Raw genomic sequence first — 21364 nt, forward strand, 5'->3', positions numbered from 1 at the left:
ATTATACACACGTACAAACGGCATGCAAAACAGATCCTATGGGCAAAAAGTTTGGCTATACAAAACTCTTAAAGATTTTGTTAAATTGAATTATCTTGTTATACACAAGCCACGGATTTGGAACTCACTAATTAATGGATATGTATCACGCGGAGAGAAGATTTTCTACAACTTTCTTAAACCATGTGAAACAATGCATTCCCGAACAAGCATTAACCAATAACGCCAAAAGATAAGCCTTGGTTCCGCAATCGTCTCAGTAATTCGCAAAACAACTCGCTTAAATAGACGTATTAGAGAATAGGCGTACAAAAACTTAAAAGTAACTTTAGTTACATTTTAATATGACTGTATGTATAAAAACTACGAACCTAAGTAAACAATATGAAGAAAGTTGCGATCGCAAATTATTAAATAAAATATATAGAAACTAATCTTGATAACGCGGGTATTTATTGCAAACTTTTGAAAGATGTTTTAAAATCTATAGCTACGACAGAACTACCATTACTTTTTTTTGGGGGGGGGGGGTTGTTTTTGTTTTGTTTTGTTTTTTTTTATAATTTTGAACATTAATAATTGTGTAATTTTACACCGTAAATTTTTGTCTAATTTTAAACTTTGATATGTTAATGTTCCACAGGGGGGGGGGGGGCGATCTTAGGACTACTGTTATTTGTTATTTAAAAAATTGAAATCAGATGTCGCTACAAGGAGAGCCTTGTAGCTACATACAATGTATCATTCAACGGAAGCATAATGTACTTGAGCTTATGTGCCAACTGTAATGATCAACCCCTAAGATCAAAGAACTATTCCTTGTTACCTAAATTTCCATCGTTTTCCAATAATTGTACGAACAATTGAAATTATAACTATATTCCATTATATTTTAACAATATTGGTTATAAGGTTACATGTACGTAGAGGTCTGACATAAAAGGGGTCAGGCTGCCTCGGTATATGTCCCTTACATAATATACATTTTATATTTTATTGAAAAATATTGATTTACAGTTATAAGGACCCCCCCTATCCTATTCTAATGCTATTTTTTATGGATATAAATAATTTCAGTTTTAAAGAATTCAAAATCCATTACTCAAGGACTTTTTGTTAGCAAGATTTACTGTACAAAGAAAGTTCTGAATTTTTTAAACATGATCCAAATAAGGAATATTAGAAAGGGGACACAATGGAGTTCGATTTATAATTTTTGTATTTGATATCGTAAAGCTTGATGTCCACATAAGTCACGTCCGAGTTGTATAGTTTTCCTCAGGTAAGCGACGTGACCCATGGGTATCTGGTTCATTACAACACTTGTGACACCTTGTGACATTTGGCAAACCAGCATCTGGTTCATTACAACACTTTTGACACCTTGTGACATTTGGCAAACCAGCATCTGGTTCATTACAACACTTGTGACACCTTGTGACATTTAGCAAACCAGCATTATGAGTACATCAAATGATAGTTAGCTTAAGACATTTACAAATTCAAAATCCATGTACCATATTCGTGTTGTCACACAACTGTAGAATAAACTGATTCTTTGAATTGTTTAATATAACATGTAGCTACCGTCTCAGGATGCCTGGCCCCAAACCTTGATATCTTTAATGTCAAATGGTGTTAGATTCCGTACATTGATATATAAAATATCATTCGATGTCAGACCCTAAACATTGGTATCATAGAGGTCACATGATGTCAGTCTCCAATAAATGGCATCTTTAATGTCACATGATGACAGGCTCCAAACATTTAATATATATATATATATATATATATATATATATATATATATATATATATATATAAAATGATGTTAGGATCTAAATATATAGTTTCATAATTATACAAGACTCTCTTTACTGTTTACTGTTAAATGATTTGAGTAACGTTGTCACATGATACACGTATACGCGGCTAGGATACAGTAGTTCTGTCACCTTAATTAGCTTTTTTCTTATTTTATTTCTCTGATAATCTTTCTGTGTGAAGTCAATGTTGTAATATGTGGTCTTTTTTTACATACTGTCAGAGAAGTATATCTTATTCAGTCACGAAGCTAATATTTGATAGGGATATTACATACATGCAAAGAACTGACACCAGTTATGAGGCTTCCCAAATACTATAATGACTTTTTTGTACTACAGTAGACTGTTTTTAAATTAGCCATACCGAAATTACGCAAGACAGCATTCATTAGAATTTCTAGCATCGCGTAAGTTATATTTCTTTTAACCAAAACGATAGATTGTTGAATTATACATTTATGCCACCAAAACACAGATGCAATGAATGTTTTGAGAACCATTACACACTATGCGAGGAGTCCCTCCGCGAAGGCAATATGACTTGTATAATGGCGGTCTTTAGATAACAAAATAAAATCACATGTTTTCTCAGACCGCCCCTAAAGTTCCGACCAAATCCGATAGCATCCAATCAGCAACTCGGAAGTCTAATGCTTCTGCAACGTTGAAGGAAAATACAAACTGCCGTATAAAAATTAATCAAGGCCGTCTTTTAGAATGAGAGAAATAAAACTAAAAAAAAGGTTTGTAATGATAAATTAAATAAGCATTAAGGAGGACTCAACCTTAGATGACAAACCCTGCATATGGCAGTTAGAATTTCAGAAAGATGGAGGGATTAACAGAATTCGTGTCAAAATCTTTTGTTAAAGACAGCGTGACAAATTTATCGGAGTCGTTGGGGTCTTTACCTTGTAAGGTAGAGGAAGAATATGAGTCTTCACCGGAACCCACCGACCTAAGGATCCGAAAAAGGAGTGAGAGCCCAGAGATTAGGTCCTCGAAAAACGACGACCCACAACAACCCAGCTCACCCCCCAAAACGGAAACCATCGACTGCTCAGAGGACTCGGACAACGGTAAGTGAATTCTTTCTCTTTTTTCCTTCTATTTGCAATATCGCCTTTGAAATACAAAAACGTTTCTTTCCTTCCTGAAATTCAGTTAAATATCCAACAGAAAACTAAACTATCTTATAGAAGGTGTCAGGTAGTGCATGGTTATTTTTATCATATCACATGAGATTTATATATTGTTTAGTTTTTATTTTCATTTCTTCAATTTTTGTTTTTTGTTTTTTTTGGGGGGGGGGTTTGAATTATTTTTTGCAGAAAAGTATATATTTATATTTTGGCAATAACCAAATGCTTCATCGAATATAGCTCAACGACATCTGTTTTCCAAATAACGAAAGCAACGTGTCTATTCACTAATAAGAACAACTTTGATATTCAGAACATTCGTATTTAAAACATTAATTTTCAAAGTAATACGTCCGAATTTTGTAAACTTTCTAAAATGTTATAGATGTTAAGTCAATAATTTGTATTCTGTATACTTGAAAAGTCCACAAATTTTGTATACAGAATACATGTCTAAGAGTTGAAACATTTTGTCTTATATTGCAACGTTTTGTATTTTTGTTGTCTTTTTGACATGTCATTGAATGTCAATGTCATTGATGGACACTTGATGAAATTGCCATGATAAAATGATTAAAGATAAATATATAATTTTAAAATTCCTTTAAATAAAAACAACAGATCAACAGACCCTCCATATTTACATCGTTGTATATTGGATTAACTGCGCGGGGGGAAATAGTTGTCATATTGTAAATGTTGTGCGTACATTATCACTTTATATTATAAAAACTTACAACTTGACACTTTTCTCTCTGACGTACCGTTCATTCTGCCCTCTATACTCCTTTCAGGCTCAACATTATCATTAATATTCAGGAAGTAAAACAATTCTCATTCGAGTGATTTTAACCTCACTCAATAATTTATTTTGTTGATTTTTTTTTTCAACATCATTAGTACATATACAATCTTTCAATTTCCGAATAAATATTTCAAAGGATTTACGGAATATCGGTTGACATAACTCTCAATACAGTGGAAGGGGGGGGGGGGACTACAGTCGTTACATTAAATTATTACCTCTTACATTTTATGTCTTAAGCTTCAAAAAGAAAGTCAAGGTAATATTTTTTTTCCTTTAGAAATTGTTTTTTGGATGCAATCGTATCTTAAACTTAGCTAACGAAAGATAATTACCTATATTTGCCAATTCAATTTCTAAATCCACTAGAGGGTAGGAGCTAATCACTGAATTATTCAAAATGGATTTAAATATCATCACAAGCTTTGTAACTACCTCTTGTAGATTAATGGTTAACTTTCAATGCTATTGCTAATTTAACATCTCTTGCGACCAAAGATGCAATTAATTTGCTCGCCGGTGCAGACTGCTACACGTGTATGCATCAAAGGGTCACTAAATAGTTAATATTGTATGCCTTTAATCAAGATTATGAGTAGCTGCCTAGACCCTCTATTTCATAAATATTAATACCTATCAAAGTCAAAAATAAATATGCAAAAGAGCTGCTGTGGAATTATATAACCCATGTGGCTTAACCAATATTTAGTTGAACTCTGTATTTCCGCAGATTACTGTTATTTAAATAATTGTAATTCCAATTCAATTCTGATTTACATAACATAATGATTTTACATAATATGACTAATTGGTGATGATGAAACCATGTACAAAGCGGGTGTTCTGCAAAATTTATGACCATGTTTGTTTTATCAACGTTGATTTATTTATAGAAATCGAATTCTTCGTCTATATTTATTTTTTATAGTATTCCTTTTAAGATGTAGATGGATGAAAGTTGCAATGGCGAGCACATTTGGTTATTTGTTGCATATTCAACAATAAAAACTTGAAAAAATTAAACACAGATGAAAAAAATTTGATACACGGTAAAAATAATGATAATTTATATAACAATTTGAAGATTTCCAGTAATGTCTCAAAAACATTCCTTAATTCAAAGTTATTTTGTATCGTGAACTTTCATTAGAGTAAGGTATAATTTAGTCTCCATTCAGTCTAATTCCTGGCAATTTATCTTTGAATTTTGTTTCTGATGGCGTTAGAGAGCGCCATATGCAAAAAGACCATATAATTGAAAATGAGACGTCCTCGCTTGTGTAACCCAAGGATTTCTTTGATACATTCGTTATCCGGTTTGTGATTAGCAGAAGGCAGTCATTTAACTTCTCCAAATTTCAATTCATTAATTAGATCAAAGTCTTATTTAGAATCAAAATCTATAATTTTGTTTTTTGTGATCAGCAAAGCAATGCGCATGAATAGCCGTATTTTTAGGGAAGAGATAAAATAAAATTAAATCTCATTTAATCTAGATTTTTAATTAAATTAAATAACCAAATGATATATACATGTACATCAAAATCTAATCTTTTGTCATATATGCAAGTTTGTAAACTTAATATTTACTTTGTCCATTTTTAACATGTTTATTTCATAGCATGAAATTTCTACACATAATTGTAAAGTTGAATAAGATACATATTTAATGATAAAATTTTAAAAATCATCACTGTGGTATTCTTATGAATGATTGTGATTTTACAACTTTCGACTGGGAACCAAGAAAATGGCCTATGTAGAAAGAAACCTTCCACTTTTGGCATGTGCTGAGCCTCGGGGATAATTTTTAAAGTATAGGGTATCGACATTGGCATAAAGGGAAAGAGACGGTAATTCTCATATTTTAAGAATCGTTAGTAATTTAAGACGGAAGGCTGGCTAATTTTCGACAACTCAAATAAGACTTACCGACTAAATTCTTGCCAATTTTTCTATAGAATTAGGAAATGACAAGAACGGATTTGCGACTCTTGCAGCAATTTTCATGTAATTGGAAATAATTTCAAGACCAAGTGGACAGACCGATTATTATAAATATGAAAAGCCCAAAATTTAGGAATTTTTTTTTCTTTCTCTTAACAATATCAACTAAGGAAATTCGACTATTAAGGAAAAATTCTATATAGTAAACAATGCAAGTAAACAAATGTTATTAATAATGATATGGCATAATTATTAAAAAAGTAATAAAAAAACAATCTGTTGTAATTGTGTCATAAGTGTGCACCTTATCTATGATAGTATTTGGAAACTAATCTTTTTTTTTATCGGGGGGGGGGGGTACTTTTTAACAAAAATGCAGATTTAAAGATAAAAACACCGCCGCCATCAAACAAATGGTCAGAACCTTTCCTGTTTGAATGGCTGCATAGCTTTGTTCTGCTATTCCATACGATATTTCTTTCCTATGTCATAACCCGCTAAGTTTTTGTAGCGGGTTATGACATAGGAAAGAAATATTTCTTCTCGGCTTGTGGGTTCGATTCATACTGTTCTTTTAGCTCAATTTAGATGAGCACCAAATCAAAATTCATGTTTGATTGAAAAAACCTCGAAGAGATGTAGACAAGTTATGAAGTTGTCATATTAAATGATTAATGTAAATGAACCGATATTCCAGAATCTGCTGTGATTGAACGACACGCAACTTCCGGTTCCGGTGAAGAGAGGGACCACCCAAAGCTAAAACAGAGGAGAAGTCGTACGAACTTTACCCTGGAACAACTGAACGAGCTGGAGAGACTCTTTGATGAGACTCATTATCCAGATGCTTTCATGAGAGAGGAACTCAGCCAAAGACTGGGATTATCGGAGGCCAGAGTGCAAGTAAGATCTACACAGATGCTTTGTGCCACGATTTTCCAAGTGAAAGCTCCCCCCCCCAAAAAAAAAATACCTTAAAGGATGAAAAAAAAATAAATTAAAAAAAAATAATAACTAGACTATTTAATAAAAAACATTGAGAAATAGACTAAAATGAAAAAAAATATTTTAGAAAAAATGAATTAAAAAAATTATTACTTTTATAAATCAATTATAAAAACAAATTACTTTAAACAAGAAATGAAATGAATGTTTTCTAATCGAAAACAAAGGCGGGGATAAATTTGATGAAGGCGCCGGATAATGTATCGCAGCTTTTGATGAATTAAAGTTCTTTTAAAGATTCTGCAAGAAATTTTATAAAGTGAAAGCCATCTACATTGAAATATAAAGAGTTAAATAAAACCAAGCAAAGTGAGGTTAAATTTTCAGACTCATGACATCACACAAATTAGATACGTATTTGTAAACTTTGACTGAGCGAACGGGAAAATCCTAAAATACTGCCACTAAAATACTTTCTATTGAGATATATTGTCATCTGTATCTTTCAATCCAGCGATCAAGTTAGGCCTGGAATTCCCCTGAGAAATTTTGGTTCCCAATATCCCTAATTGAATAACATAACTTTGAACGCCTCACCCTTATCCTTGCCCTGCCGTGTCTCCGGAATTGACATTCAAAGATATTTGATAAAAAAGTTTAATTAAGGTAATTAAAGCGCAGATTGATCGTCGTAGTAAATGTTAGTTTTTAACCTCTTTTTTTACGAGGAGAGAATCGATGGGTGAAATTCCCGAGTTGGCATCACCGAGCAGGGAAAGACCAAAAAATGTCTGTCAGAGTGTCAATACAAGGAGGGAAGATGCCGTCAGGCCGAGCTCTTTTAATCAGTCTATGCCATTGTTTACTACATCTATCTGTAGACAAAAAAAATCTATTTTAGAATTAACAAATACGGGCATTTGACTTTAAATAATATTTCTTTTTATGAGATAGATGATTTCTCTTTTCTTTATTTTTTTTAAAAAGAAAAAAAGTAATGGCATGTGTTGACAATCTGCACTTGGGAGACAGTTGTGTTAGATTTTTGTATGGTGAAATCATTACACTTTGACGTGGAATACCTTTGTTTTACTTTAGTAGAAGGGTTTTGTCTTTTAAAATTTCCAACTTAAAATGAAATCCGCGTCGATAGAAAAAAGATACAAAATTTTTAGATATCTTTTTACATGTATATTTACATTCCACATATTTTGCACGTAAAGTATGTGTATAGCTACCGGAGTTACAACACTATATTAACATTCCACATATTTTTTGCATGTAAAGTGTGTGGAAAGTTATTGCAGTTATAACACTGTAACACACACAGAGTACTAAAATTAAAATTACGAGTTTTATTAAACGCTGTGAAATGGAACGTCACAAGCGAAAATCAAAGTTCATGATTGTAACTGTTGCAGTGGCTCTTCCATTTACATGCTTAGGAAAGAAAAGGATTCTTAATTAAGATAAACGTCACATTTGCAGACAAGGCAAGGAGTGAAAAAAAAATGTAAACATAAGCTTTAAATCATTATTTTTTGAAAGATATACTAGAAGTCTCATAACTGCAGCGGTGTGTATATACATTTAATTTGTATGCACACACTAGCGCAGCTATGAGACTATATCTTTCATAATATAATGATTCAATGTTTAAAGGCCTGAGTTTGTCTGAAACTTTCAGAAGTTTAAAGATAAGGTACAGAAAGGATGATATCCAATAAATTAGTATGCTTAACAAGTTATAATTATCATGTAGTTTTTGGATAAATGATATTCATCGAATTTATTTACGCCATTACATGTGGGTTAATGCCAATTTTTAATTCAAATGCAAGTCCGTGATTGACAGTGGTTTACTCAGGGTGTCAAATTCAACTGTTACCATCCCAAACAGGCACTATTTAAATAAATAGCGTGTATATTGTGGACAGTTTTGTCATATCTAGTGAATAAGTAAGAATTTGCAGAATGCGAGCATTTTAAAACTTCTTCATTAAAGAATGCAATTATAAAGTGTGAAAGGTGTTTTTAAAGACAGGATGCCAAAATCTATCATAATAATTTTCCCTAATATCTACTAGCACATTCAAAGACACATGATGCAATGTCAATGGTTGAAAGGCGTCACGTGACTGCAGTCTTAAAACGTCAATGGCAAAAGGCAACATTATGGTGGAAGAAAATGGGGTTGTTGAAGTCCACAAAACAGCTAAATATCTCTCGTCTCCAACAAGTATTTTTAATTTTTGGGTCTTGTATATACCTCCCCAGAAATTAAACGTAAACATTAAAACGGTTACTGATTTCGTTCAATAAAAATTTACTAAGTTATTTTCGCTTCATAACCTTAAAGAACAATCTTTAGATATAAATTCAAAGAATAAAGAATAATTCTTTGTGTATTATGAGGTGATCAAATACGGTCTGGAGTGATCAAACCCAATAAAGCCTGAAGGGCTATGATAGCTTTGTTTACGCCTGGCCGTATTTGATCACCTCATAATATTCAAAGAATGATTCCTTATTAATTATATTCATATAATTTTAAAAAATTTGTATGATTAAAAGCCGTTGATGAAATGTATTGGACCATACATTACAAATTCGATTCGTAGTATTAGGAAAATATATAATTCTCTTAAGGAGGTTGAATGGTCAACAAATTAACCATCAGATCTACCTTAAAATCTTAGACATGATGTCTTTAGCCATAATTTAAAATGGCCTATTGAAACCTTTTGAAACCGCCAATCTCGTTTACTTGAAGCACGTACACATGATTTAACTGCGTATGGACCAAATATTGATTCTTAGTTACGTTTTATTTTTTTTTTTCAATTATCATCTGATTTTCTTAATAGTGAATTACTGCGCCAGTTTGGCTTTCGAATAATATTTGCTTTTAATAGATTTTATTTGGTCCTTTTGCTTTTTTCGCTGCCAAAAAATTGTTTTCAGATAAGTAATAAATTATTCATTCTATATTTTATCTACATTAAATAATATAGAATTTCAAGGGAGTCAGACACACTTCTAAGTCCATACATTTCCAAGATGAAAAAAAAAATATGTTATGCAACAATTCATTGTAAATTAATTTACTTTGATAAAAAATAAGCATTGATTTAAAATAGCGAAAGTAATTCAAGTCTAAATTCCTTTCTAAAATGGAGGGCAACCCTCCTTCGGGACGTCAACGGAAGATGAAGTGAAAAAGTAGCCGTCGCTACTGACGTTCTAACAGCTTCATCTAATCGCTTTAATCAGTTCCATTGTGTTAGGAAATGGTTCTCGTATGTTTCAGATAATTTAGGTGGTGAAAATCCTCGGTGTGGGATTCCCAACTGAAAGAATGGAAAAGAGGCGTCTATTTAATTGAATCGACATAATGATTGTCGGAAATCATAGAAAATGTAATATTTTACCAATGAAGAAGAAATTAGAAATCCCCTTTGATAAACGCACAGTAAATATGAGAATGGTAGTTTGAATTCTTCTTTTGGAACCTTGGTGCTGTTTGGAATTCGTCGTACTCCTGTAGAAAGCGTACGATTTAAAAAAAAAAAGAATTTCATATTCGCGAAAATAAAATTTTTCCTCAGAATAGTTTTTCTTTACACAAAATCGACAGTAAAAGATTTTTTTCTCCACAGAATAATATATGCAACAAAATTGTCAACAGTATAATATTTTTCCCCCCACAGAATGAAATTTTTTCTTTGACAAAATGTCAAAAATAGCATACTTTTTCTTATACCAAATTGTCTTTCATATGTGAAAATACGAGCAAATTTTATGAATTTACAGTTTTCGTCAGTGTATTGTTTTGTCAATAAAATCATTACAATTGAATTGTTCTGACCCCCCAAAAATTAATACAATTCTTTTTGCATTTTTCCAGGTTTGGTTTCAGAACAGAAGAGCGAAATGCAGAAAACAAGAAAGTCAAATGCAAAAAGGTAGGAAATTATAGAGGGTCCAAATAATTAGAGAAGATGTCGCACAAAATTAGTAGCCAAAAGACATCTTGTATTTCAGAAGTCTCGGATCGCGATTATATTATTATAGGGTACAAATCACGTTAATTGAGAAGATAGTTTCAATAGGATTTACTTGTGACGCTAATATAATCAATACTAATTTGCACAGCTTTTCTTGGGCTAATTTGATCAATTTGCCAATTGGCTTTCTTCATTCGTTCAATATGTGATGAATTAAGTGAAAAGGGGTAACGAAGTGTTTCGACTGCTTAGAAATCGACAAGGTAGTCAGAGGTTTTGTCCGATATGGACATATTTAAGGATGTCTTAATGACCAATGCGCTTGATCAGTTTTAATCGCTGCATACGGACCTTCTTTATTGTTTGTATATCTAAAGTTGTTAGATTATTCCTATGTGATGCACTATCCGCCATTGCCAAACATCTATTGGAGTGCTTTATCTATACACATGAATAATGTCTTCTTTTAGTTAAATCGTATTATAATAAATAAAGATTCAGGAAAAGACATACTAGCCTACAAATAAATTTTCCTTCAGAATTTTATAAAACTGTTAAATGTAACATGTTTAAAATATCTGACTTCTAAAAATAATTCGCCAAAATTGTAGTAGAAATGCGCGTTAAAATGGTATGCTAGTATTAGTACAAAACAAGATATGTACCTTTTTACTAAATGATGAATTTATCTACATCATTACTTTACATTGCTGAAGAAAACTTCACTCTACAGAAAGGACACTGTATATTAATAGACCCACTTTCTAAATGTATTTGCATTTAATTCAGAAAAAAAATATTTGAATGATGTCCTAAAGATGTCCATTCAAACTGATGATCCTGATGTAGGGAAAATAACCCGCAGTTAAGTTTTAATGAAATGGATAACAAAAGAATGTGTATCAGATTGCCAGAAAAAAAATATATAATCATCTCCGAGACTTCTTCTTTCACAATCGATTAATTTTGAGGCCTCTTTTTGACTCTCTTGATTTCTTGATTTGTTTTCAATGTTCTTATAAAATTGAGATTTATTATTATCACCCAACGTCTAAAAACACAATTATTAACTACAAATTGTTGGCAGTGATAAACCAAAATATCAACAGAAAGAGTTTATTTGGAGAAATTGAATTATTTTTGCCGAAACGGGGTTCTTGATATATGACGGTTCCGAAAATTGGCTGTATAATTTATTTCATTGGAAGCGGCAATGAACAAATAATAAACGAAGAACCAGGACTTATTGACAATGGAAACCAGTATTACAAATTTGAATGGTGCTCATGGTGATAAATTGACGTCAGCAAATATTTAACTATTGCGGAAAAACATGGTATAACGAAACCCCGAACCTTTCTCTTTCAAAAAAACACGTGACCTCTGATCCGTCTGCGAATGGCCGTCGATTGAAAGTTTCGTTGTCGTCTGCGTTGGTCTTATTAGAGGCAAGTGAATAGAACTGGGTTGCAAATTAGTTAAACATAAAAAAGATAGCCTGCCCGAAGATTAACGTATTTGAGTTCATTAGGAATATCCCGTCAGATTCCGCGCCTAATAATTTCTGTCAGATCTCCGCATATTTAGAGTAAACATTTCCGCAATAGCCAATTATTGGCCCAATGCTTCGCCAGATTATGATTAATTGCGAAATCAATTCATTATTTGATATTCGTTGTTGCAATACAAACTTTGAAGCCGATATCAATTGTTGAAGTGTGGAAGCTCAACTCACGGGTAATCATTCAAAATATAGATCTATAAATTATATACAAGAATTTTTTTTTTATATTTCAGCTCATGGAGAGTTTATTTGATTTTTTTTCCAATAGCTATTGTATTTCCTATTTGCAGCGGGATTACTTATCCAAGCCCAAGGTACCCCACTGGATGCCTGTAGAATGACCCCATACGTCACAATGCCTCCTATTCGCGAGCCCGTGGAGCGCTTGCCGCCAATATCGCCATTTTTACCGTATTACTCACTTCACAATCCTGGGCATGCGCACCAGCCTATCCACCCTCTGCTCCTCTATCATCACCACTACGCCGCCGCCCTAAATTACGCTTCCTTGCACGACACCAGCTTGAAGTCAAACAAAAACTCTAGCATAGCGGATCTGAGGCTGAAAGCTAGACAACATCTAGCGTCCCTTGGTATTTAAAAAAGAAATCTTTTTATTCCTGTCAGACACGCTGTAAATTAAAAATAGCATTTGTTCTTTAAAACATGTTTCAAAGTATTGTTTTTTTTAATGCTTAGTATACAAATATGGCTTTATCAAGTTCTCAAGCTTGTTCTATAGTGTTTGTTCTTGTTTTTAAACTGCTATTTTTTGGCAAATTACAATCTTGATAGATGTATATAGAAGCGAAAAAGCTAGTTTTCTACTCTTACTATCAAAAATCATCATTTACATGGAGGATGTTTTTGTAGATTAATCTGTATAAAGAATGTTGATGTGGATTACTAAGTTCACTTAAAAGGGTTCGATGGTCGTGACCAGTTTTAGACTGTTTTGATCTTCTTTAAAAGAAGAGCTCGATATTAAAATATAGAAAAAGACCCGAATTTAAAAGGTAAAATATATGGGTTTTTTCTTTACTAAATAATAGTTTATTGCTCAACTAAATCATATCTTAAAATATTAGGTAGATCTGATGGCCATTTTTTTTTACCATCCAGCCTCCTCAACAAAGGGGCAATTATAATTGCTTATCTTTTATTTCTTGCTGACAATTTTTGCCGACCAAGTCTTGGTATTGTTTAATGAAAATGAATCAGCATTCTCTACTGTACTCTTTACGATTTTTATTAACAAATGACATCGTTTCCATTTATTAATAAACCGACAATAAAGACTGTTAGACAGAGCGTCCGGATTTATATTCTTTCTTCTTCTTTTTTTTTTTTTTACACAAAAAGAAACTTTAATGAATGCATTTTTCAATGAAAGAAATCTGTGATCATACTGAAAAAAAAATCATTTCGTTATTGACTTAATCTAGGTTTTTCGTTATTTTATAATTATAAACTCGCATGTACTATACCAAAAGCATAACAACATCATCTTAATAAAATATAAAATAATCCTGCTGGGTTTTTTTCTTTAAATATTTATGACATTTAAAAAACCGACCTGCATATGATGAATGAATAAAAGTAAAATACAAAATACAAAATACCATTTTTTCTTCAAATGTACTTGAATTTCTTGCTTTGTGTTGTACAATTGCAGTGGCATATAAATTTTAAAGGTTGATGTCTTTTGAGGTAATAGTAATAAATACATATTACGTTTTGACAATATTGATGTTTGACTCGTGTTGAAGGGATGATGGCGTTTAGTAGATGACGTCGGTCTCCTCGTGTGATCGTATCATTATCTTATAAAATATTAACGATCAAATTGCCTAAACATGTGTGTAAGTCCGGCTCTGTCGAAACACTGCTTCAATATGAGAGAAATGTCTGCTTTTATTACATGTAAATATCGCCCTGTGGCTTTAAGTAGAATATAATGAAAGATAATGGTTCAGCGACTAATATGCCTAATAAATTCATAAAGAGGCCCGGTAACTGGACCCTGTAGTAACGAAGTATTGTTTTATAATGATGGCCAGCATTTCCTTTATTACACGTTGCAATGTCTGTGTAACTTTGATATGCCAATTATGACATGGTGTATTTTAATATACCCCAGCCATTATCCTCGCATATCAAACTCTTCCACCAATTCGTCAACATAAATAACTATTGATTGACTTGCAAATCCGAGCGAGTGAGCATCTCGTTTTTTGGTGTTTTTTTTTGTTGGACAAGGTTTAACATTAATGATTTATGAAGCAAACTCCGCATTCATTTGTACACGTATCGCATAACAGGTTTAATTTTATATGGTGACAAGACGCCAAATGCACGCCTCTTCATCCATTCGCTCAACATTTAAATCATATTAACTGAGAGTAATAATATCATTTTCACTTCTGTAAATGGAGTGACACTGTTGTGATTAATATCAGAAACACAGCGAATGTTATTCGAGATGAGCAATGAAAAATTTGGGAAGAAAAACTAAGTTGATTATTATATAACTAATTTGTCGTGTATTCCAGTATGATGCGATTAGCACCCAATGTTTTCATGTTTGTGTGAATATACATTTTGGATAATGTTTGTGGTTGATAACTGGGCTTTATGGCCATAAATACGAGACCAAATAATTCATAAAAGTTGTCAAAAATTATCATGAATAATGAATTCTTTCCCACAGGAGTGCCTAATAAACCATCGGCAGAAATGAATTTGTGGTTTCTCGATTTTCACTTCATTTTCAGTCTAACTTTTTCTTCTTGGCGTCAGAAATTATGATCATAATTTGAAAAATTAATATTGATGATTTTCTCTCCTGATTTTTTTCCTGAGTCAGATTTCAGCCAGAATTTCCGACTGAACCGTTTCTGTACATTAATAACATGGATACCGAAATATTGTAACAATACAATTAAAAGAGAAAAAAAAACACACCATAATTTACAATCCAAAATATCAGTCATTGATACAGACATCTAAAATGACATTAAAAGGTAAAAATACATCATAGTATACTCTTAATGGGAGTTAGAGGTCAGCAATCCTTTTTAAATTGAATTCAGTTATCAAAATTGATATTTTGTTCAATTACATGCACTCTATATATTATTACTGATTCCAAACTTTATTACACATAAATACATATATTCATACATAAATAACTATTCTTTCTTTGGAGTTACAGTTATTAAATGACCATGACAACATTATGCCTCATTATGTTGCTTACATTGCCACAGGAACGAATTTGTACATATAAACGGAACAGATCACTTGCAACATTGAGAGAGAGAGAGAGAGAGAGAGAGAGAGAGAGAGAGAGAGAGAGAGAGAGAGAGAGAGCTTATAAGCGTTTTTTTTCTTTCAAAATTACTGAGGATGCAAATTAATCACAAATATACTTAATCGTCCAAGTTTGGAAAATTACGGTACTTCAAAGAAAAAAAGTTGTACACAGTACTCTACAAAACCTATGCTGCCTTCATTTTAAATATAATTTTCCCTAGAAAAATTGTACCTGCATTTTCGAATTCTTTGTAAATAATATTTATATCGCTTATATACAGTTTGTCACTTTTTTCAAACGTTTTGTTTAGTGTCATAGAGTATTCAGACGATGGTCGGCAACGGGAATCGCATGAAGAAAGGCATAATTATAACTAACGACTACATATATCATACATATTTCAAGAGTTGATTTATAAACTTCTTTTGGAAAGGAAATACTTTAAGATATTAAAATTCATAAACAAGATTAACAAGATACACAAGATAATCAAGATTTAAAATTCATAAACAGACATTGACAATGGAAGAACACGTTTATTTCTATTTTTCGTTAAAAGATATATGACACTCCATTCACTTACTATAAACACAATCGACTGCTCTTAACACAATTTCACCATACGCGCTTTTATGTAATACACTAAGGACCATTTGATAAATAAATGTACATGTGCTTCTAAGGCATATGAAATTAACATTCTAAGAGTACGCATTGTTCCAATTTGTGGGATTTTTTAAAAACATCAGATTCCTTTGATTAGCAGTTTTCTAATGTTAGGCTTAATGTAAATTTTCTCACTTTTAATAGAAATGAATGCATTAAAATCTGTAAGATTACTTAAAATAAGAAACGAGAACACCTAATACAAAACTAAAACACTCTTAGTGATAAATATTTCAATATTACGTATAAACTAGAGATAATGGAAGGTTGGACTGTCTCTGAAAACGGAGTCAAAAGTATACTCATTGTGTTAAAATTCTGTTATCAGTGTTTAAACAGAGAACATTTTCTCACTTTAAAAAAAAAAAGAAGAAAGTCATCTCTCGCGATTCATGGGAAAGTAATAATTGATCTAATACTCTTTTTATCAAATAGAAAATTCGGTATTCGATAGCACCTTAGAATACTGCTAAAGCGTCTTTGAGAGTTGCAAAGACACTGGCAGTATGGTGTAACTCGATTAGCAATCCGGATAATCAAATCAAATCTGGCTAATGTTTTATCGTCGAAGAAATTGTTGAGTATATGTAGTGATAAAATCGCGCCTTGGGGTTCATTTACAAAGCTAATTATCCCTCTTAAATGTGATAGTTTGTGTAATATGCACAGGTTAAATGGCGATTTTAGTATCTTAATTCAATCTCTTTGTCGTATTTGTAATGAAGTGAAACAATGTCCTATAGCAGTTGAATAAAACAGCGTGTTTGTAAGTTGTTTCACTAGCATTGCCAAGTTGTTTGGAATAATCAGAGATATACACAAGGTATAAAAAAAACAACAACATAAAAACCATTTAAAAGTCTCTGAATTAAAAAATGTTGTTGTTGTGATGTGAAAGTTTTTGAGCTATTTTGTAAACTAAAGACAGTTGTCGTTTAGTATATATTGTGTGACTTAGATTTTCGCACCAAAACTAAAGACAGTTGTCTTTTCTCAGGGTGGAACTTAAGTTTTCGCACCACGCAGGTTGAAATTGATGCTGGTACTTCAAGTACATGTAACATGTACTGATTTTTCAGGCACAACATAACTAAATGGCCAACAAGCAAATAGACAAGTCTACAACAAATTGACTTTTGACGCTCTTTAGTAAAATAAAATAATTCTAATATTTACTACAACACAAACTTCTTTTGAAAATACGTTCGGATTTTTTTTTTTAGACATTACGAGAAGTTCATGAAATGTATACAATAGTATTGGAAATGTGAATCAATACATTCATGTTCTTATGAAATCAAGTTAGACCTAAATAATATCATGTTTGAAATTCAAGTGCATTGATTAGTAATATAGTAATGATACAATGAACGCAATAAAATTAGATAGATATGATTCAGTGCCGTTTACTCATAACGTCTGTCTATACCAATGAAACGAATCTGTATTAAATATTTAAATATTTATTAATATATAGTGTAACTTACAATTAAAAAAATCCAATATGTTATTCAATCATAACCGTACTTCAATACGACAAAACATTTAATCACATTGTCATGATAGGTTATGCTAATTAAAAATGAGGTATAAACTAGTTGAATAATAAAAACGCAATAATCTATCTATCTATCTATCTAGTATCTATCTATCTTATTTTACAAAGTTTGTATATTGAATAATTATCTTAATAAAAGGTCAAAATCGAAACACTTTCCTTATAATAGTAGCTTATCATATCAGTTGATGCCTTCTAAAATCTTTACTGTCCCTTTGTGATTGTGAAGAAAAAAATTATAATTACAACTTTGAAATTCAAGTATAGTGTGACATATTTTTTTCTCTTGAACCATATTTAATACATGTGTATATTTCTCTTACATGCTTTTCTTTTTCACTTTTTATTAAGGTTTCCACTGTGCAATGTTTTCCGCTTTCTTTCTTAGAATTGATGTGTAAAGCCGATAAGCGTAAGGATCAAGCTCCCTCGTACGGGTACTAGCAGGTTGTGAGGGTTGGATAACGTTGGATGGGTATGCAGGTCTGAAATGTTTATTCTGCACCCTGCTAGATTCCAAGCTAGGCAAGAAGAAACTTTGTCTGGACAGTGTTCCCTTTTCTGGAGTTGACGTTTTGAATTCTAGATCCTCCAGGGTGAGCTGTGTCTGGTTACTCCTGTGTGTGATTGGAGACTCGTTCTGGCCTCGGAATGAAGATGGCGACTCGCTTCCAAATTTATGTAGTGTTCTGTTCAGTATGTGAGGTGGCATATACCTAAGCTGGCCATTTCGCCGTGAGGTTTTTGGTTTGACTTTTCTCTTACGCTTGTTAAAGAACTTGGGTTTGGGGTCAGATTTGTTATCGTTTGTTTCTTTTAACTTATTATCACTGTATCCGTGTTTGGTAGTTTTAGGTTGTACGTTTAGGTAATGCAATTCAGACTGAATCACAAACTCATCTAGTTGGTAAGGCTGGATGATGGGGTAATGCCTGTCCACCATTGACTCTCTTCCAGGGGAGATCCCTTCCAGAAGAGCATACTTCCTGGATAGCGTCTTAGATTTTCCAACATCATACAAGAGATGAGAGTTCATTTCACAAAATTTTGCAAGAAGAGACACATGTTGTGAGGCAAAAAACTTCTTGACGCACATGGCTAATCGTCGATCCATACAACCAGGGACGGAGTTGTACAGAAAGGATTTTTCGTAAAGTTTCGACCTGCAGGAATCAATTACATATCCGATTGTTGCAATGATTAAAGCTATTGTCACCGCCATATTTATAAACCACACTGCTCTGAGATAAGTAGAGGTAGGTATCGTACAGATTGCTACACTCTGTACCCCTGATATATCCGTGTTGAATAAGCAAACAAATTTGTCTCGGAAAATTTCAAATTTAAAACCCATATGTATCAGAAAATGACCTACAACCCAGCCACACAGTATAAAGATCACACAAAGCCATTTGACTATAAAAGAGATGAACGTGGAACGTGCTCGGGCGGTAAGGCAGTATATAAGAAACTGCAGGTAATTATCAAGATGGTTATGTAGGTTTTCTGAAACTGTCAAATGTCTCCCTCTATCATAATGCGAATACGCATCTGTTAAACAGTTAACGTGATCTATAATAGAATTGACGTCATCAGTGATGCCCCGGCCATAGCACCAATACCAAAGGATTATAGGCAGGAGAACACAAGCAGATTCTCCTATTAATAAAACCGGGAATAATTTATGTGGAAGACTGTTTTCCGGAACCCAGACGTTGCTATGGTTTGTCGCCTCAAAAAAGTCTATCCAGCAAAATTCTTCCGCCTCTTCCTTTCTAGCAAAAGAGGCAAGTGAAGAGTAATCGTAGCATTTTATTCTGTCAACTGAAATTTAAAAAAAAACAACAAAATTTAGCAATGCAGATCTGAATAAATAATTGTTTAATGAACGTACTTGTAGCACGACATGAAAATAAAAGGTCATGATACCGATATCGTCAATCTATTGGTCTTGGCTTAAAGAAAAATATATTAGTTGTATATCTTTTAACAAAAAAGAAATGAAAGATGTTCTGCTTAGAATCTTACCGAGAAATAAGATCACCAGTCCTATAACGCCTAAAATGAACAGAATTGGCGAGAAGATGTACTTCACAAATTTATCCAAATACACCTCAGTTGTTGGACTTTTGTAGTCATTCGAGCAGCAGTTTTTACACATTTTCCAATGCTTTTTAAAACAAAATGTTACCCTTTGCAAGATTTAATAATTGAGTCAAAACTTTTAAATGACACCCTTTCTCGTGTTCCAAATTTGATACAAATAAATGCATGTATGAATCAGGGTGATAAATTATTTATTTAAAAGTAGACTCGCGACCAAAGGGGTAGCAGTTAACGATAACATTCAGAACTCAAAGGGCCTTATCTTCAATTTTTGGAGCACAGCTTGAACTGACGTTAAAACGTGTCCCGAATAAGTAATTGTCACAAGAAAAGGTTAAAGACAGTACTATAACGTGCACACATATATTTCGAGTGTCTATTTTCATTGTCTAGCGATTCGTGATTTTTTTCTTTCAGACTCTCATAAAGAGTATTTGCACAAATGCACAATTTGTCTGATAACTAAAGGAATTTGACATTTTCAAAATGAAGTGTATCGCAACTTATCTCACATAAATGGTTTGCCATTCTATACAGGTAATGAAAGAGGTTAAGGGGACGAAACTCTGAATGTTAGAAGTCAAGTTACCAGCGAGATTCAGAGGCAAGAAATTATTATTACGTAAACAACGCTCAAGTCTTATATTTGTTTACAAATAATTAAAGTACAGAAAGTACCATTTCATTGGAAAATGATTTGTGACAAACAAGACAAACTGATTCATAATTTATTATCAACAAAAAAGCAACATTTGATTGAAACTCATACATATATAACAATAACAATACTCAAGCTTTATTTACATAACAAAGAACTTCAAACTCTGTATCTTTCTTGTAACTCAATATTTGACTTTCAAACTTTGACAAATTATTTTTAAAAATTTACCTCTTCACATACTTAAAATGGAAAAATGATATTGGAAAATATTGAGATTAAATGGTATCTAGGTTTCTATAAGAATGAAATTTAGTTTAAGTTGTCCCTCTGTCTCACTGTTTTTGAGATATAATTTGGTAATTGAAATAACCTTAATTATTTTTATTCCATTACATATAGCACATTTAGAATGAATTTACATGTATATGACGAGTCATTATGTATTCGTTAGTAAACACTAGACTTGTACACGCATTTGGCGACTTATTTTATTCTTTTGAAATAGATGCCATTTTAGGAATCGTTTGAAAATACTTTGAGGTTTTTCTTCAATACTATAAAGATAGGTAAAAAAATGACCAAAATAATTGATCACTCGGTCCATACTTGATTGTGTAACTAATGATTAAGTTATGTGATGATAATAATAATAGCTGTGCAGAGATAAGATGTCCAACCGAATAATGTAAATCTTTGAAACCAATACTGTTATATATCATGGAATTTTAAATGACTCAAGAAAACAAATAAGACCATTAAATATAGTTTGTCATCAATTACGTACACTTGATCATAATAATTTAAAGGTTTACGAGACT

General features: G+C 32.3%; 2 protein-coding genes across 2 annotated transcripts in view; one reads left to right on the plus strand and one right to left on the minus strand.

Annotated features, from left to right (window-relative positions):
* Positions 1-2501: 2501 nt before the first annotated feature.
* LOC128181469 (short stature homeobox protein 2-like) lies at positions 2502-14864 on the plus strand. Its single transcript, XM_052849871.1, has 4 exons — positions 2502-2908; positions 6421-6626; positions 10576-10633; positions 12530-14864. The coding sequence occupies exons 1-4, from the start codon at positions 2659-2661 to the stop codon at positions 12838-12840; spliced, it is 825 nt and encodes a 274-aa protein (XP_052705831.1). The 5' UTR covers positions 2502-2658; the 3' UTR covers positions 12841-14864.
* Positions 14865-15968: 1104 nt separating this feature from the next.
* The window catches only part of LOC128182208 (uncharacterized), a 47188-nt gene continuing 41792 nt past the window's right edge, over positions 15969-21364 (minus strand). The window contains exon 20 of the mRNA XM_052850809.1: positions 15969-19603. Within this exon, the coding sequence (XP_052706769.1) occupies positions 18126-19603 (1478 nt within the window). The 3' untranslated portion in view covers positions 15969-18125. The remainder of the gene's footprint in view (positions 19604-21364) is intronic.

Source organism: Crassostrea angulata, chromosome 4 (assembly GCF_025612915.1).
Source record: "Crassostrea angulata isolate pt1a10 chromosome 4, ASM2561291v2, whole genome shotgun sequence".
NCBI lineage: Eukaryota > Metazoa > Mollusca > Bivalvia > Ostreida > Ostreidae > Magallana > Magallana angulata.